This window comes from Ornithorhynchus anatinus, chromosome 2 (genome assembly GCF_004115215.2).
Source record: "Ornithorhynchus anatinus isolate Pmale09 chromosome 2, mOrnAna1.pri.v4, whole genome shotgun sequence".
NCBI classification, from domain to species: Eukaryota; Metazoa; Chordata; class Mammalia; order Monotremata; family Ornithorhynchidae; genus Ornithorhynchus; species Ornithorhynchus anatinus.
In genome coordinates, this window is record NC_041729.1 from 86,790,658 (window position 1) to 86,816,861 (window position 26,204).

The 26,204-nt window shown below is 40.2% G+C and overlaps 1 protein-coding gene across 1 annotated transcript in view; it reads left to right on the forward strand.

The window, feature by feature from the left end:
- Nucleotides 1-26,204, forward strand: part of REPS1 (RALBP1 associated Eps domain containing 1) — a 94,601-nt gene that overhangs the window by 55,457 nt on the left and 12,940 nt on the right. The window contains 4 exon segments of the mRNA XM_029057595.2: nucleotides 13,072-13,193; nucleotides 17,158-17,238; nucleotides 24,756-24,843; nucleotides 25,959-26,060. Coding sequence (XP_028913428.1) covers nucleotides 13,072-13,193; nucleotides 17,158-17,238; nucleotides 24,756-24,843; nucleotides 25,959-26,060 — 393 coding nt within the window.

Here is a 26,204-nt window from a genome sequence, read left to right on the forward strand (position 1 = left end):
ACTGTTTCGTGTGGCTTGGGCAAGTTTTAATTATCCTCTTTCCCAGTTTCTCCATCTCTGAAAAGGGCAAAGTCTTACCACTTGAAGTTTTGTTGGTAAATTTATTGATGATGACCTCAAAATTTACTAATAGCTTTGTACAAGACAAACGTTAGGATAGGTTTGAGGTTTTAAAATGTTTCTTTATTAGTTTACTGATAGCATCCCAATAAGAACTTTACAGATGTCAATTTTAGCATGATTAACATCAGACTTGCACCATCTTTCATGTGACTTCAGGGAATTTTGTGGCATGTAAACATGCAAATACTCTCATGATCTAGGTCTCCTTAAACCTTAGTCCATTGGCCAAACAAGCATTCTTGGTTCATTTCTAGGATTGGCTTAGTTTTCATTTTAACCCTTCATTAAGGCTCCTGAAAATCCCTCAGAGTGAATCTTATTTGGCTCTTAGGTGAGGGTATTTACAGATGTCAATTTTAGCATGATTAACATCAGACTTGCACCATCTTTCATGTGACTTCAGGAATTTTATGGCATGTAAACATGCAAATATTCTAATGGTCTAGGTCTCCTTAAACCTTTGTCCGTTGGCCAAACTAGCATTCTTGGTTCATTTCTAGGATTGGCTTAGTTTTCATTTTAACCCTTCATTAAGGCTCCTGAAAATCCCTCAGAGTGAATCTTATTTGGCTCTTAGGTGAGGGTATTGACACTGTTCAAGGCTCACTTTTGGGGATCTTTCAGAGGCCTCCAAAATCCAGTTCCTTTTAGTATCTAGCGATGGGATGAGGTATTGAGAAGAGGGAGACAAGGAAAGGCCAGAATAACTGCATCTTCTAGCTTTATTTCCCCTTTGGAGTTAGGCAAGTATGGGGTCTTGGGAGAGAGGGGAAAGTATTTTAGAGCCTGCAGCCATGACAAAGAAAGAACTGATCGAGCAGTATGCGCAGCAGGAGAGAAATGTTCCTTGGGTATTTGAATGAGGGAAAAAATAATTCAGATGGATTTGTGACATTTCACTGGGCCCGCTCAATTTCTGTTTGCCCAGAATTTGGTAGGAGATAAAGCTAATAGGTCAGCTAAGATCAGGATGTGCTACTTTCAAAAATTGGTTGATATTTGTTGACTGTTCCACTGTATCATAGAATACTGATAATACCGTACTTACTGAATTCAGAGAAAATGATAGTTGCTTGGTTGAAGTTTCCTTCATTCAGTCGTATTTATTGAGCGCTTACTGTGTGCAGAGCACTGTACTAATAGCTTCAAATGTACAATTCGTCTACAGGTAGAGACAATCCCTGCCCAACAATGGGCTCACAGTCTAAAAGGGGGAGCCAGAAAGCAAAATAAAGCATGAATAAAATAAATAGAGAAATAATATAGACAAATATACAGAAGTGCTGTGGAGAGGGGAAGCGGGTAGAGCAGAGGAAGGGAGTAGGGGGAATGGCGAGGGGAGGAGGGGCAGAGGTAAAGGGAGGGCTCAGTCAGGGAAGGCCTCCTGGAGGAGGTGAACTCTCAGTAGGGCTTTGAAGAGGGGAAGAGAGTTAGTGTGGTGGATGTGAGGAGGGAGGGCATTCCAGGTCAGTGGTAGGATGTGGTGAATAGTCTGGCCTTAGTCAAGATTTTCCAATGCACAGATTTTTATTTAACTCAGGCTCTGCTACTTTAAGGAGCTCTACAGCCAGCAGTGAAAAAAAACATCTTTTTCCTACTGATTCTTGCCCCAGGCAGAAAAATTACTTTGAAGCTGGGAGGCCATCCTTTGGTTGGTTAATGATGCAGATGCAGCTGTCTCTTCAGTTGAAATGAGTCCCTGTCTCTATACTACTGCACACTAGGATAGTTTTTGACTCAGGGGCGTTCCCCAGCCATTGATCCTAAGGTTCTATTCTCCCACCCATGCCAGAGTGGGAGAGGGAAAGATGGAGTAATGCAGACCCATAGAGGATACCTTCCACAGATATAATCACTGGCATTTATTGAGCGCTTACTCTGTACAGAGCACTAAACCCATGGGAGAATGCAGTGCAATAAAGTTGGTAGGAAAGACCCATGCCCTCAAAGAGCTTATCATCTAATAGAAGTTTAATAAATGCCAGTGCAATAAAGTTGGTAGGAAAGACCCATGCCCTCAAAGAGCTTATCATCTAATAGAAGTTTAATAAATACCAAATCACTTAAGTTTTCTGTGCCTCAGTTATCTTATCTATGTGGGGCAAGGACTGTGTCCAACCTGATTAACTTCTATCTACCCAGCGCTTAGTACAGTGCCTGGCACATAGTAAACGCTTAGCAAATACCATTAAAAAAACCACCATAATTATCAATAACTTGTTTTTGCAGAAATCCACAATTATATTAAGGCTTCCCGACCAGTGGCTAGAATTAATTATTCAGTGGTATTAAGTGGGGGAAGAGGGAAAAATTGGGCCTCTCCTCCTACCCATCCCCTATCTCTTCCTCTTTACAGAAGTGTACAGTGACCCTGCGCATAACAAAGTGCCACCTGTAGCCAGGGAAACCCTCAAGAGCTGGAGGCTGTTGTCTAGCCAGTGTAAAAAAAGTCAGAATGAGCCCCCATAGTCAGGATTGACAGCCTGTGGCTCTAAAGCGGGGTCTCCGGGCAAGGGTTTAGGGAAGGGCCTGTGAAATCTCCCTCAATGAATGGTGCCGCTAATGGACATGGCGCTGAAGGCATGACCCAACCAAAAGCCCCAGCAGACAGTGAGGAGTCGCTGGACTTCAACTGGCATATTGTGTCAGGTCAGGAGAAGAGAGATGGGGGGGAATCAGCAATGGGCAGTCCACCCGGGGCCCTCCGCCAGAAGTCCATGGACCTGGTCCCCGGCCTAAGGCTCATGGGGACCTTGGGACCCAGAAGGGAAGATAGGGGACTGTGGGCTGTCCTTGCCCCAGGCCTGCGCCTCTTACTGCTCCTGCCTACAGCTCCCTGCTTCCCTCCTGGCTTCAAAAATCTGCCGAACCCCCAGGGAAGTCCACTTCCTCCCTTGAAAGGTGAGAACTGCCTCCCTCTGAGGAGTAGAGTGAGGATTTTCCCATTGCAAAACAGCACAGGGTGGATGTTCAGAAGGGGCACGACTTCCACCCTGCCCAGACTTGACCACCGGGCCCTGTAGATCCTTGGAGTCTCGCCACTTTCACCTTCCCTCCTACGGTGGGTGACCAGGTCCGTGGCCTTCTGGGAATTGCAGCTCACCCACCCCTCCTGTCTCACAGGTGCTCCAGGGAGCGGCCTGTTGTTGACTTCTCCCCAACTCCCTGCCCTCCCTGACTCTTCTTTTTCCCCCTTCTCTTCCCTCTGTTTTCTCCTCCTCTCTCTTCTCTCCCGTTCCTCCTCCTTCCCTCCCCTTTCCCTTACCACTTCTTCCTTTCCTCCCCTTTCCCTTGCCTCCTCCTTTTTCCCTCCTCTTTCCACCTCCCTGATCACTTTTCATTTCTTCCTCCTTCCCTTTCCCTCAGTTTTGGAAACAAACGCCTTTTGCTCTGAAGCAGCTGCACAGCATAGTGATGGCATCACCTTGCTCCACACACAGCATGACATAAGCACTGTAAGTGATTGGGAAGGTACAATACAGCAATAAGCATTCACATTCCCTGCCCACAATGGGCTTACAGTCTAGAGTTGGGGAGGCAGACAGGTTTCGGTCATGTTGCATCGTGGTGTGCTTTATGGTATTTTTGGTGTAGTTCTTTGGCTCCCTTTTTGGGTCTTTCCATTAATACGATCACCTTATATGACACATAAGCACCTCTTATGTGTCGAGCAATAGATTCATCACTTGAAGTGAGTGTATAGAAGAAGCAAAAGATGTTATCCCCACCATTGAGTTGCTTAGAATCAAATGAGAGAAGAGAGCAGATGCAAATTCATGAATATACCATGGAATGATGAAAGATATTAACACTAGACCTATGTAAGTGATTAAGTAAACACATCATAATAATAATTATGGTATTTGTTAAGCACTTACTATGTGTTGAGCACTGTTCTAAGCACTGGAGTGGATACAAGATAATCAGGTTGTCCCACGTAGGACTCACAGTTTTAATCCCCATTTTACAGATGAGGTAACTGAGGCACAGAGAAATTAAGTGGCTGCCCAAGGTCACACAGCAGACAAGTGGCAGAGCCAGGATTAGAACCCGTGTTCTCTGACTCCCAAGCCTGCTCCCAAGCCTGTGCTCTTTCCACTAAGCCATGCTGCTTCCTATGAGCACTGAAGGGAAGGTGTCACTGACAGGAGAGGAATGCATCAGGGAATACTTCCTGGAGGAGGCAACTTTTCTGAGTTGAATTTTGACTATGCCTTAAAAATCCCCATGTCTCTTATTCTCCTCATATTAAAGTCTGGGACAGATCAGCTGAGCCCCAAAAGTCTCTTCCCAGCTGTGGAGTAAGGTAAACTATTGATGTTGATGGTATAATTTGTTTAAACACATTATATAATGGAATTTTGTTACTGGAGATATCAGTAATTCTACTTTACAGACTGAGGTTTTTCAGTAACTTGTTGCTTTAGTCAGTCAGTCGTGTTTACTGAGTGCTTACTGTGTGCAGGGCACCATACTATGCACTTGGGAGAGAACAATACAATAATATCAGACACATTTCCTGCCCCCATTGAGCTTACACTCTAGTGGGGGAGATGGACTTCAATACAAATAAATAAAATTATAGTCGTTAATATAAGTGCTGCAATAAATAAAATTATAGTCGTTAATATAAGTGCTGTTGGGCTGGGGTGGGGGATGAATAAAGGGAGCAAGTCAGAGCAACATAGATGGGAGTGGAAAATAGGAAAAGAGGGCTTAGGCAGGAAAGGCCTCTTGGAGGAGATATGCCTTCAATAAGGCTTTGAAAGTGGAGAGAGTAATTATCTGTCAGATACAAAGGGGGGGCGGTATTCCAGGCCAGGGGAAGGCTGTGGGCAAGAGCTCAAGGTGAGATAGACGAGGTGGAGGTTCAGGGAAAAGATTGGCATTAGAGTAGTGAAGCGGTTGGGCTGGGTGTAGTACAAGAATACTGAGGTGAGATAAGAAGGGGCAAAGTGACTAAGTGTTTTAAAGCCTGTGGTGATTTTTGTGGGCAGGAAACACGTCTACTAACTCTGTTTTGGTTTTTTTGTTTTGTTTTTTAATGTTATTTAAGTGCTTACTGTGGTGCCAGTCATTATACTAAGCACTGGGGTAGATAAAGATTAATCAGGTTGCTTAGTGCTCTGTATTCAGTAGCATGCAGTAAGTAAGCACCATTGTTTGAGATAGATATATTCATCCATTCAGTCGTATTTATTGAGCACTTACTATGTGCAGATCACTGTACTAAGCACTTGGAATGTACAGTTCAGCAATTGATAGCGATAATCCCTGCCCAACAACCAGATATATGTGAATCTAAGGGGCGACAGGCCACTTTATGATATATTTCTTCAGTTTTGATAGCAGGTCCTTCATTTAGTAAATTACACTGTTATGTGTTATGTGCTTTGGCACGAGTTTGATAACCTCTCTTTTTAAGACTGTTCCTTTGCCCAAAAAACCTGCTTTCTAACTCAGTGCATCATTTGACTGAGTAAAATTCAGCTACCCTGTGCTGTTGATGAAGCCATCTTGTTTTCTCTGGTTTCTTCATGACCTCTGTTCTTTGAAAGTTGATAGCCTAGCAGTTCAGGTTGTCAGCTCAAAGCAATCTGTAATCCGTCATGTGTCATTATATGGGGTTTCCAGGGTACTGTCATCTAGATTGGCATTCACATTCATCAACCAGTTGTTTGAAATCTGTAGGGTGTTTTTTGTTTTGGTTTGTTATTTAGCCTCCTTATTCTTCATCTTTTCTATTCCTGGATAGCCTTAATCTTCAAACTGAATTACAGGACTATGTTTATTTGGCTTGGGCAAAAGTCCTGTTCAGTTCTGGTTTTTTGTTTAACTTTAGACTTGTTAGACATGTTTTCCAAAACAGAAGCTCTGATTTTACAGTCATCTTGTAGTTTTCTGGACACACCCAAATTCCTTTAGATTTTTCTAGCCCTGATGATACATGACCAGTATGTTAAGTGGCTCCTCACTCTGTCTACTATACAAAGTTTCAACACAACATGCGAATTCAGATTTGTTAAATGCATATGCTGGGGTTTATTGGGAATGGGCAGGGAACATGTCCTCTAACTCTGTTGTATTTTACTTTCCCAAGTGCTTAGTACAGTGCTCTGCACATAGTAAGCGCTCAATAAATACCGTTGATTGATTGAATGTTTTTGTAATCTTCTAGCATTGAAAATATATTAAAAGTTTCACTTTACATTAATGTGTTCTCAAGGACGATGTATTTGGAGAGCTTGTTAAGAAAAAAAAGAAAAAACCCCAGTTCAGTTAGTTATCCACTTTATCTGTTGTATTGTACTCTCCCAAGTGCTTAATATTGAGCTGTGCACATAAGTGCTCAATAAATACCATTGGTTGATTATTTCAGCTGCATGCAGCTGTAGAAATGAATATAATTTTTAGCGAAATCTTTCAAAAACAGAAAATGCTTCATGACATTATTACTACTGAAATTCCAAATAATTGTCAATCCAGTTTTGAATACATTGGTATACAAATATAATAATAATGTTGGTATTTGTTAAGCGCTTACTATGTGCCGAGCACTGTTCTAAGCGCTGGGGTAGACACAGGGGAATCAGATTGTCCCATGTGGGACTCACAGTCTTAATCCCCATTTTACAGTTGAGGGAACTGAGGCACAGAGAAGTTAAGTGACTTGCCCAAAGTCACACAGCTGACAAGTGGCCGAGCCGGGATTCGAACCCATGACCTCCGACTCCAAAGCCCGTGCTCTTTCCACTGGGCCACGCTGCTTCTTATGTCCAATTTGAAAGCCGCATTTTTGAGCATGTTGATGGCAGCCATTTTTCTGTCCATTGCTTTTGAATACTCAGTGAGGCTCTTAACCAGATTCCTTCTGTCCTTAAAGAATTTGCAGTTTGTTTTTGAAGGGCCAGTAACATTTGTAATCATAACAGCAATTTAAAAGCAATGGCTGCACACTTGGCTTCACCAATTAAAAGAAACTGGCTACTGCTTGTGCTTTTTATTGCATCTCCCATGAGCTAAGTAATATTTTGTTGACTTCAGAGCATTGTAAAATAAATATTTAAATTTGGCAAATAGAAAAGGCTGCTAAGGCTTTGTACATATAGCTCCCTTCAAAGCACTGGGCTATTGACGCACTGGCTAAATCCCATTTCAGAGCTTGAGCCTTGCCTAGAACTAAAAGCAGCATGGTCTAGCATGGGCCTGGAAATCAGAGGTTGTGGGTTCTAAAGCCAGGGGCTGTATGACCTTGGGGAAGCCACTTAACTTCTCTCTGCCTCAGTCATCTTACCTGTAAAATAGGGATTAAAACTGAGAGTCCCACTGGGGATAAGAACTGTGTCCAACCTGATTATCTTGCATCTATCCCAGTGCTACAGTGCCTGGCACATAGTCAGTGGCTTTTTTAAAGAATACCCATAGGGAGATATAATTACATTAATAAATTTTGAAGGACTCTTTCTAACTAGGTAGTGTGAGAGAAGCTAGAGAAGCAGCGTGACTCAGTGGAAACAGCCCGGGCTTGGGCAGCGTGACTCAGTGGAAACAGCCTGGGCTTGGGACTCAGAGGTCATGGGTTCGAATCCCGGCTCTGCCACTTGTCAGCTGGGTGACCATGGGCAAGTCACTTAACTTCTCTGTGCGTCAGCTACCTCATCTGAAAAATGGGGATTAAGACTGAGCCTCACGTAGGACAACCTGATTACCCTGTATCTACCCTAGCGTGGCTCAGTGGAAAGAGCATGGGCTTTGGAGTCAGAGGTCATGGGTTCAAATCCCGGCTAGGCCATTTGTCAGCTGTGTGACTTTGGGCAAGTCACTTAACTTCTCGGTGCCTCAGTAACCTCATCTGTAAATGGGGATTAAGACTGTGAGCCCCACGTGGGACAACCCAATTCCTTTGTGTCTACCCCAGTGCTTAGAACAGTGCTCGGCACATAGTAAGCGCTTAACAAATACCAACATTATTACCCCAGCGCTTAGAACAGTGCTCGGCACATAGTAAGCGCTTAACAAATACCAACATTATTATTATTATTATTATTACCTTTATGCCTCCTAGTACCTTTCGTATGTTTTCACTGATGCTGTTTGTATCTCACTAGCTAGTAACTGCTAAATACAGTTTACTATGTAGTTTGTTGACAGGGAAGAGAGTCGATATTGAAAGCGGGCTCAGAGTTTCTCAACCAACACAAATGTTAGTCATTTGGGTCCCTTCGAAATTCACCTTATAGAAGAAGATTCACTGTAATCACAGCAATATTAACTAATCCATTAAAAAATAACCTCATATAAAAGAGAGATCTATTGCAGCTGAATTCAGACTTTTCAGGTCCTCTGTACTTTAGAGTAGTGGGAATGAGCAGGAGAGAAACAGTCAGAAGTATTTGACATATATTAACTAACACATGTCTTCAGAGCTAACGGTAACCAAGCCCTCAAATAGCCATGTTTTCTTCAAATTTAGCTGCAGTGCATGAGCCAGCCCACTCACAACATTTAAGTCTCTAAGATTTTATCCTTGAGGAGGCAGGGATATAATTTTACTCGTACCTGATGCAGTAGCCCAACTTAGCTTCCTGCTGAAACACTGTGTCAACCCTGCCTCCCTCCAGCTGGATCCTTTCTGTCCCTGACATCATAAGAGCATGGGGACTGGAAAAGAAACATATGATCCTAAATTATTGCTTTTAACTGCTGCTTAAAGACTACTTAATTTATATCTTGATGTTGGTGAATCAGATTGGGACTACATATTTGTTTTCTTTTAGAGGCTTATGGTCTTTTAAAACCTGGTAGTATATTTTTCTAATGTAGAATTGGAAAGGTTCCCTCAGAGAACAATGTAACATTCAGATTTGAGATAAGCGAAGGAGAAGTTTGGCTTATTGCTGAAGTAATTGCAGTTACACTGGAACTTGAGCCCCCATTATTGGAATAAACTAATGATATTGGGAAAGCCATAAAAGTGAATAGTTGGCTGTATGTTGTTTTAAGATAATCAGATCAAGATTTCTGAAAGTAAAGTCTTACTTTTGGGAAGAAAGCAACACCATAGATACAAAGACATAGTTTAAGCAAATTTAGCAGAGCATTTGAAGTCATTAGAGGGAACGTTTGAGAGTCTGGTTTCCTGGTGTGGCCTAGTTGAAAATTCAATTAACCAGCGAAACAGTGGACCCAGTGTTGGATCACTGCTAGATGCTATATCGAGGACATGCCTTTTAAAGTGTCCCAAATTGTCTTTCCATCTGGTCTTTTCTCTCCACCACATTTATCACAGATTTGAATAAGTACATATACTGTATGGCAGAATAGCCATTTTATGTTGTTTCCTCCTCTTACAACACCTACTTTTGAACATGGAAAGTGTCCTGTGAGTTATGTCCCTGTTTAGGTTGACTTGAAAAGCAATAATTTAGGATCATAGCCTTTTTTTTCCAGCCCCGATGCTCTCATGATGTCAGGGACAGAATAGATCCAGCTGGAGGGAGGCAGGGTTGACACAGCGTTTCAGCAGGAGGCTAGGTTGGGACCCTGCATCCTCATCTTCCCTCCCAAGCCCAGTCCTCTCCCAGACTTCCCTATCACCATGGATGGCACGACTATCCTTCCTGTCTCTCAGGCCCGCAATCTCGGTGTCATCCTTGACTCGTCTCTCTCGTTCACCCCACACATTCTATCCGTTACCGAGACCTGCCAGTTTCACCTTTACAATTTCGCCAAGATCCGCCCTTTCCTCTCCACCCAAACGGCTATGCTACTGCTACGGGCTCTCGTTATATCCTGGCTAGACTACCGTGTCAGCCTTCTCTCAGATCTCCCTTCTTCCTCTCTCGCCCCGCTCCGGTCTATTCTTCACTCTGCTGCCCGGCTCATCTTCCTGCAGGAACGATCTGGGCATGTCACTCCCCTTCTTAAACACCTCCAGTGGTTGCCTATCAACCTCTGCTCCAAACAAAAACTCCTCACTCTAGGCTTCAAGGCTCTTCATCACCTTGTCCCTTCCAACTCTCCTCCCTTCTCTCTTTCTACTGCCCACCCCGCACGCTCCGCTCCTCTGCCGCCCACCTCCTCACCGTCCCTCGGTCTCGCCTATCCCGCCGTCGACCCCTGGGCCACGTCCTCCCGCGGTCCCGGAACGCCCTCCCTCCTCACCTCCGCCAAACTGATTCTCTTCCCCTCTTCAAAACCCTACTTAAAACTCACCTCCTCCAAGAGGCCTTCCCAGACTGAGCTCCCCTTCTCCCTCTACTCCCTCTACCGCCCCCCCTTCACCTCTCCGCAGCTTAACCTTCTTTTCCCCCCATCTCCCTCTGCTCCTCCCCCTCTCCCTTCCCATCCCCTCAGCACTGTACTCGTCTGCTCAACTCTATATATTTTCATTACCCTATTTATTTTGTTAATGAAATGTACATCGCCTCGATTCTATTTAGTTGCCATTGTTTTTACGAGATGTTCTTCCCCTTGACGCTGTTTATTGCCATTGTTCTTGTCTGTCCGTCTCCCCCAATTAGACTGTAAGCCCGTCAAATGGCAGGGACTGTCTCTATCTGTTGCCGACTTGTTCATTCCAAGCGCTTAGTACAATGCTCTGCACATAGTAAGCGCTCAATAAATACTATTGAATGAATGAATGAATAAAGGTAAGAGTAAAATTACATCCCGGCCTCCTCAAGGATAAAATCTTAGGGATTAAAGTTATGTGAATGGGCTTACTCATGCACTGAAGCTAAAGTGAAGGAAACAGCTATTTGGGGGATGGATTCCTGGTAGCTCTGAAGACATGGGTTGACTAATTTATGTCAGGTGCATTGGAACTGTTTCTCTCCTGCCATTCCCACTACTCTAGAGAAAGCACAGAAGGAGCCGAAAAGTCTGAATTCAGCTGCAATAGAAAGACCTCTCTTTCATATGAGAGAAAAGTCCAATTCTCCAACTCTGGCCCTAGACCACCTCCTCTCTGCCCATGGCTTTAGTTGGGTTGTGGTAGGGGTTTTATAAGTCCTTAATATCTTTCTGGTTCCCCTCTGTTTTTTCATTGTGTATCATTAAAGCTTTGTGTCAGATTCCATTGGCAGTAAGGATTGGCTCTGGATTTAATCTGGGCTCGCGCTGCTATTTAGTATTTGGTAAATGCTTCCTATGTGTCAAGCGCTGTACTGAGCACTGGGGAAGAGATATAGGATAATCAGGTGAGAGCAGTCATATCTGTAAACTTGGACCCAGAGCACCTATCTTATATACACTTACCAAGGCTTAATAAAGTTCTACAGACTCCAGAGGAAGGGATTTTTTTTTTAAATGGTATTTGTTAGGTGCTTACTTTGTACTAGGCGTTGTACTAAGCACTGGGGTAGATACAAAATAATCAGGTTGGACACAGTCCAATTCCCCCATCTTATTGCCCATTTTACAGATGAGGGAATTGCTCACACAGCAGACAAGTGGCGGAGCCGGGTTTAGAACTCTGGTCCTCTGACTCACAGGCCACTGCTCTTTCCAAGGCTAAGCTGCTTCCCAATTGAACTACCTCTCCCAACCAGCTCATTGTGGGCAAGAAGTGTGTATTTTTATTGATGTACTCTCTCAAGGTCTTAGTACAATGCTCTGCAAACAGTAAGTGCTCAATAAACACGAATGAACGAATAATTATTTGAGGTATTTAAGAGATAAAATGGACCAAAGCCTGACGGGGGGTGCATTTAAGGAGATATCACTTCTTTTTCTCCTTCTCTCTCTCATAAATTTTGCTTCTCCCTCAACCCCACCACCACTACATACACACAGTTTGAGCAGTTATAGGACCAGTGTAGAGGTTTGAGTTTGAGTAGGTATGGAATAGACCCAAGATGACCAAACCAGGCCAGATCCCTGTAAATGAGAAGATGGCGTTGTGGCTAGTGGAGGAAGTAAAGAAAACTATGGGTTGTTATTACTTAGTAAATCCCACAGCAGCATGGGGAAGCCTTGGTCCTGTGATTGTGAGTAAGCTTTACTACTTTTTGGTCCACATCCTATAACAATGGCAGTGAAACAGAAGAAATTCAGAGTAGAGAAACAAATTTTATTATGACTCAAAGAACTGAGGAAAAGATTGAAAAGCTAAAATGTGCACAGGGATACTTTGTGTTCAGTCCTCTTTTTTGAAGGATCAAAATTAATGAACAAGAATTTTGTGGTAAATATTCTTATTCTTTTGATGGAGAAACTGAGGAACTGAGGTTTACATGACTTGCCCAAGGTTTCAGAAAATGGTAATGTTGTGTCCTGTAAACAGAGGGTTCAAACATCTGTCTTTGTGATCAGCCTCCTGTCCAGTAAAACATCATGCTAGCAAATAGTCACTTAAATATGCTGTGTCAGAAGAAGAGCTAAACTATTGGAGGTTAAAAAGAATAGAGAGAAGAAAAGCCTAACCTAAAAAAAGTACATTTTTAATTCTGGGAGAAATTTGCTTCATTACTAAATATTACCATAAGAACAGATGTCTTTTTATTGAAGGATTATTCACAGAAGTAAATAGTAAAGGAGAGAATGCCCAATGAGGTATCATCAAAAAAATGTATTAGGAAATACCTTTGCATTTCTATAACTTTGTTTTTCTTTTCTCTAACATTCAAAAGTCATTGACATTTTCCTGGAAATGGAACGTTTTGCTAATATTTAATTGGATGATACTTTATTCCTTTGAAATTGGTTACTTCTGAGGGGATAGAAATTGTCAAAGGAACTAGTTATTGTTTTTGTTTCTGAGTTGATCACTGAGTAAGGGTAAGCAGTGGCTTAATTAAATCTGTATTTTATTAAGGTGCCTACTGGGATGGGGAAATAGAAACCTCAAGACCTTATTAATGATTTTGAGAAAGCTTGCTAGGTAGCTTTCTAAGTGAATGTTTCTAAAGTGTAGTATTTGGTTCATTGCAGTTATTTTTATTTCAGACGTTGGCGATCAGTCAGGTGAGGTAGGTTTTTCAGGCTCTCCGGCAGAAGCACCTCCAAGCAAGTCACCATCAATGCCATCGCTCAACCAAACCTGGCCGGAACTGAATCAGGGCAGTGAGGTTAGCAAAGCTCCCCCTTTCTTTAATAGAGGAATATATAAGTGCTTTGGTAACTTCTCTGAAGTAGGACATTTAATTGGATATAAATTTGAGAAAGGTAAGACCTACCAAGTGGTGAAATAGAGTGTTTTGTGTGTTTTGTTTTTTTTAAAAGCAAATTGTAGTTGAGTAAAAATGTGACTATGCGGAATATCTCTCAAAGAACAATTAACTCCAAAAGACAGAAAGTCAAAATTAATATTAAAGATTCTCCCTTTAGGAGTACAGAACAAGTTATTTGTGATTGCACTTTATGATCTTTATATAGTGAATCCTATATGATATATTAGATTTCAGCATTTTTCAAAAAGCAGTTTTGATGGTGGATGAATTTTTTTTAACATGTTAGTACTGTATTTCCTGCCATTTTCTAGTCAAAGCCCTCAGTACTAGAAATGCAACAGCTTTCTATATGGGTAGCAGAACATTTAGAGATTTGAGTCCCCTTTCCTTCCTGTGTGTGTGTGTGTGTGTGTGTGTGTGTGTGAGAGAGAGAGAGAGAGAGACAGAGAGAGAGAAATATGCATATATAAAAAAGTGTAAAAGCTCAAATTATCTTTTAAAGTAATAAAAGATATTGGGCCTAAAATAGGACCAAGGTTTTTGAACATGGTGTAATTTTAGCCACTTATTTCTAATCATGAATTAGAATAGTTAAAAAAGCTTCAGTAATGTATGATTAAAGTGAGCCAATCTTTTAGCCTTGATTAAAAATTGAGTTGAAGAAAATCCCCAAAGATATGAAGAACAAAGGCTTCCTTCAGATAAAAGCCCCAAGGCTAGATGGACTGGATAAATGTATAATCAATCAGCTTTTTCCGTGTTAGTTCAGAACCTACAACAAGAACACACAGGGGTTCTCAAATAAGGTGGGCCTGCCGGACTGTATTCGTTCACCACACTTGTAAGCTTAGTAGCAGACTTAAAAAATGGAAAATTGAATCAATACCAGATGGATGAGAGAACACTTAGAATGTTTCAGAAATGCCAGTGGGCTGGCAGCAGTTCTTTCATGCTGAAAACAGTCTGCTTAATTGCCCAATCAGAGAAAAGGGAGATATAATAATTATAGTATTTGTTAAGTGCTGACTATGTGCCAGGCACTGTACTAAGCGCTGGGGTGGATATAAGCAATTCAGGTTGGATACAGTCACTCTTCTGCATAGGGCTCACAGTCTTATTCCACATTTTACAGATGAGGTAAATAAGACACATAGAAGTGAAGTGTCTTGCCTAAGGTCACACTGCAGACAAGTGGCAGAGCCAGGATTAGAACTCATGACCTTCTGACTTTCAGGCCCATGCTCTATCCACTACGCCATTCTGCTTACCTATGAGATATGAGTGTCTCAAGTTACAATATTCTAACCTTTTGGTTCCCTCATCCTACTTCACATTGATGGATTCCATAGTTTCTTAAGGAGAGCTCCATTTCAAAATGAGTCTGGGTAATTTGGCCCAAAGGATTTGGAATAGCACACTGTTTCTCATTGTGTTTGCTTGGATTTATCACTTCTCCTTTTTCTGAACCACATAATGTGCCATTAGAATATAGATGCAGGAACACTGCATTTTGTTTGGGGCAGTGGAGGAAACAGGGAAAATGAAGAAGCAGCATCTACTCTGAAAAGTACTTCCAGAGTGAAGCAGGAATATAATTTCCAAATAATCATGGAGTCCAGATGCACGATGAGGGCACATCAAATTAATCAATGTTACTTGGTTTAGTTTTTTAGGTTGGAAAAGCTCAAATTTCTTCAGTGATAAAAAGAGAAGAACTCTGGAGAAGGATCTGGTTGGGACTAGGAGGTAGTTCTAGATAGTCATTTGGAATATTTGGGATTGGCCCCTTTCCCTGGGGGTGCTGAGGGTATTCGCATTGATCCGTTAGGAAAAAGTAACTTCACTATTTGAGTTAAAGAGTTAAAGGGTCTGAGATTTTCATTGGTGACAAAAACTACTACCTGTAACCTGCCTTAATTAGCATACTTTATCCAGCCAAAAATTGTCAGACATTTTCTTTAGTTATTTCCTCCTTTTGAATTCTGTCGATTTGCCTCTACAATGGTAATTTCAAAATTAGTAAGTATTGTATGACATGTAAAACAGATTTCAGTGTGATTGTGTATGATCATGAATTTTTATGTGCATTCTTCCTAATGAAATTTGTCTTTCATTCAAGTCACAGTGCTTTTTAGTGTTCCTACATGCCCATAAATTGGGAGGAGTGTCAGTTTCTTTGCAGCGAGTATGCAGTTGAAATCTTTGCTAAGGGTAAAGACAGACATACAGTTCTCTCCACCTGATATTTTAATATTACAAAAAACTGAAACTTATGTATGTTAATTTTTCCTCATACTGCATGAACTAAGTTATCAGATGTGACCTTGTGTCACTTAAACTTCAAAAAATTAACTTTCTTTTTGGTAGTTATCTTCTAAGTACAAAATTCATCCAGGCAGTCAACAAACATTTTTTATGAATGCCTGCAGTGGATATGCAATGTTAAGATATATCAATGAGGTTAATTCTATTAACAAATGTTACTTGTAAGTGTATTCTTACTTCATTGTGATCAAAATGAAATACAATTGAATATTACCTGGCTATGTCTCTCTTTAAAATACCTTTAATCTCCATGAAATACCTCCTGGTTCATTAGACATTATCTAGAGCCTAAGTGAATCCAGCTATCTAGTTTTTATTTATATAAGTTAGGGGAGTGCTGGACAGTTCATTTCAGCTAATTTTTTTTAACATCATTTCTTAATGGGTTCTTAAATTGTTTGCCCCCTTCTTGGTAAATTGAAGGTTGAAAGGTAAAATTGTATCTTCAAATTAGGATTTTGATTATTGGAGTAGGTGTTTTTGTACGTATGTGTTAAAGTTTCTGTATGTGTGCTATATGTATGTTTCCCTCTCCTCCATCTCCCTCCTCTCCAAAAAGTGATCATTTTGTATCCTTAGAAACATTTTCTATTTGAGCCTCATATTGGTCAGTACCTGTCAGAATCAAATTCAGCTGTACTACTAACATCATTTTCTCACATGAAAATCCTTAACCTTTCCAAAGAACTCTCCAAAACAGAATATCCTTTCATATCCAAAGTGAAGTGGTCACACTAATAAATGACTCATTCCATTGAATGAAGGGGTCTAATTTCAGTTGACCACTTTTGAACAGTATTATAATTTTTAAATCAAAATATTTCATCTAGATTGCATTATCTGGTGCTTAATTTGCTCTCATTTGGGCCATATTCTGATTTTGTTCCTAGCATGAGTGGGGGCTGCTGATTGGTAGCTCTGTCTTGTGATCCAGCATGGCCCTATTCTGTCATGCTGATTGCAGGGGTTGACTCGCTCCAGGTTTACAATAGCTCACATGATTGTCAAGAATTCTTTGCATTATGATTCAATGATCTTATTTTATTAAGTATCTCTACATTTGTATGAATTATGTGCATGTACATAGTAGAATCACCTTTCAGGGGTTGCACCTGCAAGTCTCTAGAGTAATGTTTTAAACAAAATTAGGGAATTACAGTGTAAATTACATCAAATGATTAACATTTGAAATCAACTATCTCTATGACTAGTTAGAAAAAACATTTTAGACCCTCAGAAGTGAGATTTACAGGAAAAAACCCATCAGCACAGATATTTTTACACAATATTGGGTAATCATTCTGACCATTCTAACTTGCAACTGTAGTCTAGTTGCTTCCATGAGATTACTTTGAAACTGTAAATCTGAACCTGAAAAATATTTATGGAAAAAATGATTGTCTGGTACTACAGTTTAGGCTTATGATCCCCACTGAACTTGCAGTGCAATCCCTGAATTACTCTGCTAAATCTTCTCCAGTGATCTTTTACTCCATCTCTCTCATCATGCTGACTTGTCTCTCCTCTGTCTGTTCAGCAGTGGGAGACATTTAGCGAACGCTCTTCAAGCTCACAAACTCTGACCCAATTTGATTCTAACATTGCACCAGCTGATCCTGTAAGTCAATCACTTAGCTTGCTTGTTTGAAATTAATTTTATTAACCCTGAATTTCCATTCATTGTGTTTTTTTTAGCTATTATGCATGGTTCCTTGGAGTGCTCAGATGGGAATGGTGGCAGGCTATTTTGATTTTTTTTGTTTTGAATGCTTTGGGAGAAAGATTTTTTGCCATTTCCCCCTATTGATTTTAATGACAGTGAGGAAAAATTCTTTTAAAGCCAGATATGTTGTCCAGTCTGTAAAGAATGTTCCATGACAACTAAATTAATCACATACATTTATCAAGATAGCATATGATTTTTTTGATCATAGTCTGCCCATAAAATGTGACTATAGTCACGTATGTATTGTTTTATTTGTGTGCCTACACATCATGTACTGTGTAAAGTATGTGTGTTATACAGTGTGGTGCTTTCTTCATTCTCCAAATGGCGTGGCTTTGCTCTTGCTGCTGTTTTGAGTTCTACCAAAGAGATACCTTTTAGGATCACAAGAAATCCAATTGCTCAACAACTTCATTATACAGACGAGGGTCTTTGTCATGCATTTCTCAGATTGGTAATTGGATTGCAACTGTCCCTAAAAGTTTTTTTCAATAGTATTTATTGAGCGTTTACTATGTGCAGAGCACTGTCCTAAGCGCTTGGAATGTACAAATCGGTAACCGATAGAGACAGTCCCTGCCCTTTGATGGGCTTACAGTCTAATCGGGTAAGACGGACAGACAAGAACAACAGCAATAAATAGAATCAAGGGGATGAACATCTCATTAAAACAATTGGAAATGCATTTATTTGGCCCAAATTATTTTAAAGCTATTTTGTCAGTTAGTAATTCTCATTATTCATGCCATTACCTTTAAAGAGACAATAATAGTAAAATCATTGTGATATTTAAGTGTTTACTATATGCGATGCACTGGGCCAAGCTCTGGGGTAGGTATATAAGATAAAGATAATCAGGTCAGACAGTCCCTGTCCCTCCTGGAGCTCACCATCAGAATAGGAGAGAGAACAGGCATTTCATCCACATTTTACAGATGAGGAAACTGAGACCCAGAGAAGTTAAGTGACTTGGCCATGGTCACAAAGTAGGCAAGTGGCAATACTGAGATTAGAACCAGGTCCTCTGACTCTCAGCCCCATGCTCTTTCCACTGGGCTTTTCAGCTTCAAAAAAATAGTGTGCTATTAAATTAACACCATGCAAAAAGGAAAGAGAACGTAAATTAAATAATCTCAACGGAATTTATTGTTTGCAGAGCACCGTACTACCTTAGGAGTGTACAAATGAATACAGGGAATGTGTCTGTTGTCGTATTGTACTCTCCCAAGCGCTTAGTACAATGCTTTTCACACAGTAAACACTCAGTAAATATGAATGAATGGAATTGGTAGACATGATTCTGCCCTTAAGGGGTTTACAATTAGTGGATTTGGGTGGAATTCATTAATAGGAGAGTAAAATAAAGTGAGGTGAAGAGATGAAAAAATATGAATGGGCACCTTCAAAGAGAGAGTTGACATTAGTCCGGTAAGAACTGGAATTTTTAAAATAACTAAGAAATATCTTCTTCTTGCCCTGTAATCTGAAAACCATACAGGTGACCCTCTAAGGCAGCTTTGTCACCTACTTTTAAAAAATGAAATAAAGATATCACAGATACACCTGCCTAAAGATAGGTCAACTGATTATATTAAGGAAATGTAATAGTAAATAAAGGTTACAATAACTGGGTTTTAAAAGCAAATGTTGCTTCATGTACTCCCTTCTGTATCACCTTTGCACTTGGATTTCCACTCTTTATCACCCCACCCTCAGCCCTGCAGACATTATTTCAGTATCTGTATCCCCCCTAAGTAATAAGCTCCCGGTGGGTAGGGAGTGGGTCTACCAAACACTGTTATATTGTACTCTCCGAAGTGCTTAGTACTTTGCTCTGCATATCAATAAAAGTGATTGGTTCTGCAGATAGTAAGTGCTCAATAAATATGATTGATTAATACTCTCAATATTTTGGAGGCCGAGCATTCAATCTGTAGAATGAGATCCTTGCTACGTCTCATCTTCTCCTGCTACCTGACTTCTGAGTCTTTTTACTGCACGTATTCAGCATGCATTATCTTCTTGGGATTGGTGTGGTAGAACTTTGCATGCAGGGAGAAAGGCCCAGGCTCATGGATTTTGAGCTTCTTGGGGATAAGTCTAGGTAGTACCAAACTGAACCCAGTGTGGCTTGGAAAAGTACGCTGGTGCCCAAATCTCCTCTTTTTCCCATTCGGGGATTCCAAGTTGGAGGTCTGTGATGTGATGAGTTGCTGCTGCACATATAGGGTAAATTCTACACTTGAAAAGTTTTCTCCCCTGGGGTCGTGCTACCTACATCTTCCATATGTACAGTAGCATCGCTGGATGTGAGTTCAGACTAATTTCCAGATTGGCCCAGGCTGATTTCCCCTCCTTTGGGGCACTTGCCAGAGGCCCCAGCCAGTAATATGCTAGATTGAAGTGGGTTGGATCCCAGATTTCTGCCTCATGCCAAGTCCTAAGGTAGGAGGAAGAAATGGAAGTGAGCCAAAATGCATCAAGCCATCAGTGGTATCTTTTGAGTACTTAGTGTGTGCAGAGCAATGTACTCAGTACTTAGGAGAGTACAATCAATAGAATCAGTAGACTTGACCCTTAGAGCTTACAGTCTAGAGGAGCAGACAGACATCAAAATAAATACAGATAGGGGAAATTGCAGAGTATACAAATATGTACATAAAAGTTGCAGGGTGATCAGTTCTACTACAATTAAACAATTATGTTACAGATTTTGTGGAGAGGAGGGGGAATCTACTGACGAAAATGAGATCAAGTGATTTCAACTATCCTTATGTCTTTCATGCTCATGTGTAATCGAATGAGCTGGAATCTTACATGCCTTAAAATCAGGGCTGGCCGAAAGAGAAAGTGCTGAGGCAGCAAAGGGAAACCTGTTTTCACTAGCTAAGAATGGTTGGAATATAAAAACGTATCCTGTTCTAGTTTTGTTGCCTTGTGGCAGACCAACTAAGAGCGTCCAACTTCAGAGGCTTGGTTCCAAGGTCAGTAGGCAAGTTGTTAATATTCTCAGATTTCAGTTAATATTCTCTTCGTACACTCCTAGATATGTGGAATTATTTTAATCTATTATATGGTTTTTCTTTCAAGTCAAAGTGAAAAAGATGGTGGAAGACATTTATTATCTAATGCTGTTTTATCAGTGTTGTTTAAAAGCCTCACCCAAAATTTGGCAGGGAGGGAAAGAGACCCCCAGTGATTTGTGGCCCCAGAGTGGGTCATTTTGCCAAACATTTGACACTTTCCTTGTGCAGACTCCATCCCCACCTCCCAAATTCACAGCACCCTCCCTTCTTTTTGTTTTCTCTCTGCAGCAAAACTGAAGGCTGAGCTATGAGAGTACAGGTTCCTGGTGGTGGTAGTAGTTGTCATTAGGACTTTGTATGGGTCAGAAAAAAAGGAATTGTCAGCTGATCGATTATTGAGCTTTTAGTATGCGCAGAGCCCTGTACTAAGCTCATGAGAGAGTGCAGTAGAGTTAATAGACATGCTCTCTGCCAAGTTAATAGACATTCTGTCTGCCCTTAGTGATCTTAAAATTTAGCAGGGGAGACCAACACAAAAAGTTACAGATCAGGGAATAATGATATATACGTAAGATCTGTGAAAGTGGGGTGAGTACCTACAAAATTAGGGCGTATGACTCAAGTGCATGGGTGATGCTTTAGGGAGTGGTGAAGATAAAAGATTAATCAGGGAAGGCTTCATGGAGGAGATGTTCTTTTAATAGGGCTTTGAAAAAGCAAAGGTGGTGGTGGTTTTTTGGGTCGGGGGGAAGATGGTCTAGACAGAGGGGATGAAATAAGTGAGGGTCCAGTGAGGCACAGTGCATAGGTTAGAGTTAGCGGAGCAAAGTGTGTAGCCTGGGTTGTAGTGGGAGAGGAGGATAGGATTGAGGATAGGATAGGTGGGAGCCTGAAGTCCCCTGGAAAGGCGGTGGTAATGGCCCCACCACACGTAAGCAATCCAAAGTGTATACGCTCCCACATCTTCAGAACTGAGGCCAGGTCAGTGGTTACAGAGCTGCACACCCCTTTGAGCCTCTGAACGGGCTTCTATAAACTACCCTCTCAGCCCAGAAAAAGATAATAGTGGTGAAGATTGAATGCAGCCACCACTGTCTCATTCCTGAGCCGTCTATTCATCTAACATGTACTAAGCAGAGATCTCCATTTCTGGGCTTTTTGGTTATCACACACAAATGAAGGCTCCTCCTACCAGCTCCCCTGGAGAAAAGTGCTCTGTAAGCCACTTTCCAGACACTGCTACAAATCTCTTGTTAGTCCATGGGGGCCAAGGCAGCTTTGAAGAGATTAGTGTGTGTGTGAGAAGGTCAGCCTGACCCCAGCTGCTGCCTTGAGCAGATATTGCCCTGACTTGTCCACCTGTAGCTTTTTACCAACTTTCCTGAACAATTTCAAGTCCCAAGTTTTGTGTGCAAGTGGAATTTTATAAGCCCTTTGTTAAGGATTTGAAGTGATTAGGAAGAAAATTATAGTATAAATGCAAAATGGTAGTAACAGTTTCTATAAATCTTAAGTAATCAAGAGAGGAGAGAGAATGTGTGTGTGTGTTTGTGCGCATGTTGGGTTTATGATTAGGCAAATCAAACGCTATAGCAGATAGGCCTGCACAGGAGAGTTTTGAAATTTGAATCTGGAGGTAATCATTGTGGCAGTAGTTTAGCCCATATATTTAGTAACTAAAGTGAATTATTTTCAAAATTCAAACCAATGAAACAACCAGCCTACGTTTTGCTACTTCCACAAGTTTGTGAATCCTCCAGATATGTTTGAGAAGACTTAGGTTGCCATAGTGTAACTTCATTTGGTATATTACACCTTCACCAAAAAAGGTAGAAGTATGGAGCTAGAAATCACATTCTTCAGAAACTGAAGAAAGGAGAGTTTATAGGATCATTTCCTGCTGGGATGAAAGAATTGGATTGGTGAAAAAAAATAGAATATGATTTGAATAAATCCACAGCCTAAAGGAAACATGCTAAAGATAAGCCTCTATGTGCTAGCTTCTGACTGTTCAGTTGAAATTCAGATGAAAATTCAATTAAATGTTTGTAGACAGTGCCTGTTGCCCTCTCTGGAGGATGGAGGATGTGTTCCACAGCCTATTAGCTTGTCACCTCAGAATTCAAGTCATAAAAATGAGGATTTTAAAATATTTTCAGGAATTTTGCATTGTAATTTTGTAACCTTGAAGTGGTGATATCAAATGGATCCTGAAAACAGAATTTTGAAAATGTGAAATTGTTCAAGATACATTCACACATTTGAGGAGACGGGATGTGTACGTTTACTGAGATATAAGCAAATTCTAATAAGGTTTCCTTTCATTGTTCCAGCATTTTAGGTTATTTTTAGTTTGAACGAGAGCTTGTTGCTTACCATCTCTTTTCTCTCCATTTTGACCTTGCCCTTTGCTGATTGTGCTGAATTTGGCATGACTGTTTTCCATGACCATCATTATGAATTCCCAAAATGACTTGGATTTTTTCCTCAATTTTAATAATAATAAATGCAGCATATAAAATTTCTTATGCATATTTTTATAAAACATTCCCTCACAATTGTTTAGTCTTGAGTGAAAAAAATGGAAGCGGTATTTACTAGTTCCATTCATTGGATTAATTAGTATATATCAAGTATCATCAGGTAATCCATAATAAAAAAAAGACATTTTATCTAAACAGGAATATACACCTCAGGTGCCGACAGAGTTGGGGAAATATCAGTATGCCAGCAGCTTTCTCCCGTGCAACTGCTCTTGAACCCTGATTATGACCTCTCTCATTAAACCAGTTGTCATCCCACCTGTAGAAACTCTCAAAAGGCAGTCTCATTTCTCAAGATCATGGGAATTGAAACTTGGGGTAAAAAATGTCCCAAATTAATGACAAGCTGAAAAATGGGAAGTTGCACTCTGTTTAGTACAGCTTACAAGCCTAAGGAGCTCAGCAATTGTAGTAATGTCATTTTTAGGCACTTATTAATGTGCTAAACATTGGGGTAAATACAGCATAAACAGGTTAGACTGGTCCCTGTCCTCTGGGCTCACAAAAGCAGAGACGTGCAAGGAGTCAGAAAGGTGGGATCAGAAGGAGAGGTGCCCAGAGGGAACTGAGACATCATCGCTGGTGGAACTGTGATCCATTTGCATGTCTCTCCCTGCTCTTCTCCAGCTGAGCCAGAGAGATACTGTGGGACAGAGAAAGTTTGGAGAACTGGCAGGGTTGCAGCACTGCAGGCAGAAATTTTGGGGTGCATGCAGGATTTTGATAACTCGAATGGCTGCTGCATTACTCTTGTAGACTGAATGGTTATAATGAAAACGTCTTAGTTGAGCTGCTAAACTTACAGGAACTTGCTTCCAAATTTTTCAATTAAAGCCCAGTGTATTCATTTAGCTGATAATATTTATTAACCTAATATGGTTGGAAATTAAGCTAACCTGATGTGATTGTGTAATTTCTCATATTAGAATAAATTGGTGGAACATCCCATGCTTTATAATTGCAATTCATGTAACTCTGATCCATTAATCAAAGCTCACTTATTTTAAGTTAAAATAATTTGCTTCTAGAATGCACAGCAACTTAGTAAGAAAAGTGATCCCACAAATTAATTAGTTTATTAAATTAATATATGTTTATCAGGAATAAATAGGGTTTTTTAAAATAATTTTTAGAGTGGGCTTTAAAAAATACTCTTCCAAGACACTTTAACATCCATTACTACATCTTCTCCTCAGATCATCTTGTGAGGTGGAATGAGAATATAATCTTCCCTGTTTTGTGGATGAGGAAATACAAAGAGGTTAAATGACTTGCCCAGGGTGACTAAGCAGGCCCTGGCAAAGCTGGGGGAGAAACCAAGCTGGCACTAAAATGTGGTCTTTTTAACTCACCCCCCGCCCTCCTCAAGATCTAACTGCATTGATTTAATAGTATTTTTAAAATATTAAGCCTGCAGTAAGAAGCATGCTGGTGCCTTACAGATTCAAGCCCACATGAAATATTGCTTGTGAATAAAGACACTGGCAGCATTTTTGCAAGATCATTTCATCACTTGCTGTCATCACTTTGATTTAACCCATATACTTTGCTTTGAAAGTTTCTATTGGAAAAACTGGATTCGTAAAATAAATTTTTAAAATGTGCATTCTGAGCAACGCTAGGCTTCTTTCCAGGTAGATTAGTGCTGATGTTAAGGTAACCCCAAATTGAATTTTTATTCAATTTTTCCACTAAGTTGTGAGTGCCTACTGAAAAAACATACTAAGAAATTCTGCATAGTTTTGTTAATCTTGTTGGAGTTTTGAGTTTAATTTATAGTTCTTGTTGTTTCTCTGGAGTGAATTTTTAAAAGACACTATTTCCTCCATTCCATTTTTAGGATACTGCTATTGTTCACCCAGTTCCCATTCGAATGACTCCAAGCAAAATCCATATGCAGGAAATGGAACTGAAAAGAACAGGAAGTGGTAAGGAAGCTGGTGTTGGAGAAAAAATAAGGATGGTTCTGCTGCCAGTGTAGGGTAACATCTTTGTTCAGCTGTATTCAACGGCTTGATCTTTTTCCATATTAACTTTTTACTTAAAGTTGTCTACCTGCCAAGGGTAGAATTTGATACCCAATTCAGGATCTGTCACTTTTATTATTCTCTGATGTAAATCCTAAAATTTCAATACAGTTGAGGCTTCTGTTTACAGAAGAATTTAAAGGTATATAGGGTGTGCAAGAATGATTCATTTGTTAGTGTATGGAAGGTTTTTCTTTTCAAATGTGGAAATGCCCTGAATATTTGGTGAAGGGAAATTGTTCTAAATAGCTTCATGAAGCCATCATAAAAAAACGCAGTTAAAGCTGGATCAGCCCTTTCATCAAAAATGCATTTTTCTAGCACTCAGGAATATATCGACCAGAAACATTTGTTGAGTTCCCCACTGTGTGCAGAGCACTGTACTAATCATTTGGGAGAGTATGGTAGAAGTAGTATATATGCTCCTTGCCTTCAAGGACCTTACAATCTTGTAGGGGTCACAGCCATTTAAATTAATTTACAGGTAGGAGGAAGCAATGGAGAATTATAAAATAAGTACTTTTGTGCTGTGGTTGGGTATGAGTTTGTAAGAGTTTAGGGGAATATAAAGTTATAAACTTGAAATCTATTTAATTTTCAATAAGCCATTTTAATCATTTTCTATCACTGTTAAAGAATGATATATTAGTACTAGTGAAATCTCCAAATTGCTTATGTGAGAGCTTTTTTTAGCATGCGATTTCTTAGCTGGACAATAATCTACACTGTAAAATTAAGATATGGACAAACATGAGGAAATTAACTCAAAGTTGTTTCATAAAAATGTATTTCTTTTTAATCTAAACTTAAATTCTAAATATATGCCAAATAGATGTCTCTGATTCCTAAATGGCACTATAAAATTATGGGTGGGGAATTTCTCCCATGAGGACTTCCGTTTCCATTTTGGAACTTTCATATCGCATACCTGAGCTTGGTGGATTTGTTTGACTCTTTGCTATACATTCAAATATTTGTTTAATCATAACTGTATTTGCCAATGTTTTATCTTCTAGATCATACTAATCCAACAAGCCCCTTACTTGTGAAGCCACCTGACCTTTCAGAAGAAAATAAGATTAGTTCATCAGTGAAATTTGTACCTGGAAATGCAGTTGGTAAGTAAATGGTACTGCTTTAAAAATACCTTTCCCCTCCAGTTGAAGCTTTAGTAAATGGCAGCCATAAATTATGTGTTGCAGAGTGAAAAGTACTAAATAGTTTTTATTCCTACCTTGAAAAAAAGTTCATTTTCAGTATCG